Source organism: Otolemur garnettii, unplaced genomic scaffold, assembly GCF_000181295.1.
Source record: "Otolemur garnettii isolate 467f Iridium unplaced genomic scaffold, OtoGar3 scaffold00068, whole genome shotgun sequence".
Lineage (NCBI taxonomy): Eukaryota > Metazoa > Chordata > Mammalia > Primates > Galagidae > Otolemur > Otolemur garnettii.
The window spans coordinates 2,541,762-2,546,454 of record NW_003852463.1 but is presented as its reverse complement, the minus strand read 5'-3'; the positions used below and the strand labels follow the sequence as shown (position 1 = coordinate 2,546,454).

At 33.9% G+C, this 4,693-nt stretch overlaps 1 protein-coding gene across 1 annotated transcript in view; it reads left to right on the top strand.

Annotated features, from left to right (window-relative positions):
• ALMS1 (ALMS1, centrosome and basal body associated protein) overlaps positions 1-4,693 on the top strand; it is a 204,561-nt gene that overhangs the window by 139,010 nt on the left and 60,858 nt on the right. Inside the window, exon 13 of the mRNA XM_023515281.1 lies at positions 4,089-4,226. Within this exon, the coding sequence (XP_023371049.1) occupies positions 4,089-4,226 (138 nt within the window). The remainder of the gene's footprint in view (positions 1-4,088; positions 4,227-4,693) is intronic.

The window sequence follows — 4,693 nt, the reverse complement described above, 5'->3', positions numbered from 1 at the left end:
CTGTGGTCCCAGCTACTTGGGAGGCAGAGGCAGGAGACTCGCTTGAGCCCAGGAGTTGGAGGTTGCTGTGAGCTGTAATGCCACGGCAGTCTACCCAGGGGGACAGCTTGAGGCTCTGTCTCAAAGAAAAAAAAAAAATATATATATATATATTCCACTTCATTAATCAGCAAGGAAATGGAAACAACAGCAGTAAGATATTCTTACTTACTCAAAAGAATGGCTGAAATGAAGAAGACCAAAGTGTGTTGGTAAGAATGGAGAACAAACAGAACTCATTCACTGCTGCTGAGAGTGTAAATTGGTATAAATGACTTTAGAAAGCAGCCTGGCATTATCTAGTAAATTACAACAGATGCATAACCTATATACCTAGTAGTCCTGCACCTGACTATACTGAACAGAAAGGAATGCACATAAATACCAAAAGACACTACACAAATATTCTTCACAGCAGTATTTCTAATAGCTCCAAAGCAGAAGCTACCCAGATGCCTAGTATTTGTCTAGTGCAGTGTTTTTCAACCTTTTTTTATTCTCATGGCACACTTGAACCTATAGTTAAACTAACACAGCACACTTATGTTGATAAAAAAAATTTGAAGAGTTACATAAGGAATATACTTAGAATGCTTTGGACTTCATTTGAAAATAATTTAATCTTTAAAATTTTTCATGGTGCACTGGTTGAAAGTCACTGATTTAGTGGAATGGATAAATTATGGTATGTTAACACTATTGAATACTAGTTAGCAAATGAGAATGAGTGAAGGATAAATATATGAAGTCTTAGAAAAAGTGCTACATACGTCATGGCTGATTATCACTCTAGTCACTTTTGAAGTACTCTCTTTGAGAAGCTGTGCCCTGATGCCAGTGCCTAGTTCACCCTTCAAAGCAATTTTGGAACTGTTTTCTGGAAGACCTTCAGAGCCTTTATTGTATAGCACACAGAAACACTCAAAAACAATAATGCACTCTGCTCAACAAGACACAGCCACATGTTGAATGAAAATAGCTGTGAGACACTGATATACAAAGGTTATGAAACCTTACTGAGCTGTTTGTACGGTGCTGCCAGTGTAAGCGCACAGCAGCAAGTTCTTGAACTTCATTGTCAGACTTTGTATGATGGCATCTCAGATGGTCATTCCAGAAAAAGAGTTCTAAAATTGCTGTAGAGTGGCCAAGGCACTGGCTTCAATGCATAGCTTACCAAAGGGAATATTTGAAGGTAACTATAGTGATACTCAGCAATGAGATTTATACCACTTTTTCTAGGATGAATTTGCAAACTTAATTGTTAGACCTTGTATATAACAGTACTTAATGAGTCTTGCAAACAGTGTGAGAGAAAATAAGAAACAAAAAATTATATGCTACATTATTCCATTTATAGAAAGTTCAAAAAATATTTAAAACAAATTTGTTGTAGTTAAAGTCAGGTGTTACCCTCAGCATGGAGAGATAGGAAGGAAAAATGGGGTGAGCATATAGGCTTCTAGCCAGATTTTATTTGTTGGCTCAGGTAAAGTTATATACATTTGCTTTTTGATAATTCATTGAGCTCTATATTGGTGCATTTTTCTGCCCATTTTCTACATGTAAAAAAGATCTTTTAAAAACATTAAAGATGAAGTTATTAGAAATGTCTAAAAAAGACTATTGTAGAGAAAAATTATAAAACTTCATAGAAATATATCTAGGAAGATCTAAATAATTGGAGATTTATATAGTTGCAATAATAAATTTAAGATATCAGCTCCCACCAAATTAATTTCTAAGTTAAGTGCATTGCTACTCAGAATTTCTGTAGGATTTTCTATGGAATTTGATAGGCTGATACTAAAATTTTTATGGAAAATCAGAAAGTATATTTAAAGAATAAGGTAAGGGAACTTGCTATAACAGATAGCAAGACTTACTACATATGTAGCTTACTTATTATTTGATGATAGAGCTAGAAAGAAAAATGAAACAGAATTGTAACCCAGAAACATTCCCATGAATATGGAGACTTAATATATACACAGATGGCTTAACAATTGATGGAGAAAGGATGAAGATGAACTATTTAGTAGGATCTGGGCCACTGATTAAGTATGTAGGAAAAATAAAATCAGATAAATCACTGCTATATTTAAATGAGAATGTATAGTATCCTAGGCATATTCAATGTAAAAAGGAGAACTTTAAACTTTTAGAATTTATCTGGTCTATCCTATGAGTATGAGATAATTAAGGATTTCTTAAGACACACAAAGCTCAGATCCTAAAGGAAAGATGTAATGAAAGTGACATTATTAAAATGAAAATTTTGTTTATAAAAGGCATTTGTAAACAAAAGACAAGACACAGACCAAAACAAGCTATCTGTAGCTCATACGACCTACAAAGAAATTTTACAAGAATGTTCATTGCCATGCTTTTCAACATAAAACATTAAGAAATAGCTTTATATTGATCAACAGGTACATTGATCTATTAATACAGTAACACATTACATAACACCAAGAATGCATTTAATTAGAGTCACTTATATTAATGTGACTAACTCTCAAAATCATATAGTGAAAAAGTTGTGTTGCTTAAAGGTATTTATAGTATTGTCCCTTTTAGGTAACATTTAGAGACATGCAAAACAATACTATATATTGTTGATTATTATATGCAATGCAGTAGAGAGTTAAAAAACATCCTTGTAATTGTTAAACTCTCAATTCAATATAAAGGTTATTGAGACCTTATACAAGAAATCATTGTATGTATAATGTTTTATTTCTTAAATTCTGTAGAAGATACTTTGTTGTTTATTATGCTATGTATACCTTTGGTATGCCTAAATTATTTTATTAACGTTAAAAAATTTTAATCTAAAAATTTCAGAAGACATTGAGAGATTAGGAGGATTGGAGTAATAGAAATAAGAAAAATGTATGAATTTAAAAGAAAAGAGGTAACATGATAAATAACACCAACACTGGTTCTGCGTTGTGTTTTAGTAATCTTTATTTCTGATTTCTTCCTGAAGAATATTACTACTCACAGATAGGAAATGAAAAATGCTCGAGAAAAACAGGAAGAAAGGAGAAACGGAAAATATTAGACAAGCTTAAAAGGCTTATAACTATGTGAGATTTTTAAAAACTATGTAAAAATGCTATATGTAAAATATAAATGATAATGTATAAATGCTTTTCTTGGATCATATGAAGTACCAAAATTGGCTCCATAAGTGATTAAAAACTTTGAATAGGCCAGAGAACTTAAAAGCATTGTTCAAATCTACTTTTTTTTTTCTTTTTTTGAGACAGAGTCTCACTCACCCTTGGTAGAGTGCTGTGGCTTCACAACTCACAGCAACCTCTAACTCTTGGGCTTAAGTAATTCTCTTGCCTCAGCCTCTCAAGTAGCTGAGACAACACCTGGCTATTTTTTGTTACTGTTGCAATTGTCCTTGTTGTTTTAGCTGGCCCAGGCCCGGTTCAAACCTGCCAGCCTGGGTGTATGTGGCCGTTGCCCTCCCCACTGAGCTATGGGTGCTGCCCTGTTCAAGTTTACTTTTTAAATTCATAAAACATACCTGATTTATAATTTTTTTTTAAGATAGATCTTATTCTGTCACCTAGGCTAGAGTACTCATAGCAAGATCATAGCCACTGCAGCCTCAAATGCCTAAGCTCCTCAGCTTTCTATAGGCATGTGCCACTGCGCCCAGCTAAATTTTTTTTTTTTTTTTTTTTGATGAAGATGGGGTCTCTTTTGCTCAGGGTAGTCTCAAATTCCTGGGCTGCAGCAATCCTGCTTACTCTCCCATAGTGCTGGGATTATAGGCATGAGGCACTATGCCAGGCTTATACTTGATTTTCACTGTTACATCAGGCCATCAAAGAACAGATTTTATATAAAATGTTACCTTACTAAAATTGTGGTTTTATACTGAAAAATATAGAAACTTTCTGTGCTTTTTTCCTAATATAAAGGGATTTGAAGTTTTTTTATGTGTGGATTTTTTTGAAAGAGTTACTCATCTATTATGTTTATTATTTCTGCCTTCTCTGTGAGATCAAATGATGTTATTATTCCAGATGCCCAAGTTCAAGTGTCCATCACTGGTGATAAGAACCTCTCAGATAAAAAACAGAAAGAAGAAATCTATAGTACAAGAGCAGTGACTAAAGCTGCCCAGCCTGAAGAAAAAGAATCCTTGCAGAAGGACACTGCAGGTAGCTAGACTGGATTGTCTGCATATTATGTTCTTCTGTTTTTCTAGAATGATACAATTCCTTTAAGAATATATATATATACAGGAAAGTATTCTCTATTCTCCTCTTCAACCTTCCTCTCTATCTTGCTCATATTTTAAATATTTAAACTACATTTTTTATATACTCTGGCAGATAAAATTGGCATATTTAAAGCTCTCTGAGATATTTCTGGAGAACTTTTGGATAGTAAACAGATTACCTCTGTTGATAAAATATTTCAGGACCAGGAGATACTGATTCTATACTACCATTTTGTATATAAACCTTTATTCTTTTATTTATTTATTTTTTATTTTTTTTGAGACAGAGCCTCAAGCTGTCCCCCTGGGTAGAGTGTCATGCATTACAGCTCACAGCAACCTCCAACTCCTGGGCTCAAGCGAGTCTCCTGCCTCCGCCTCCCAAGTAGCTGGGACCACAGGCGC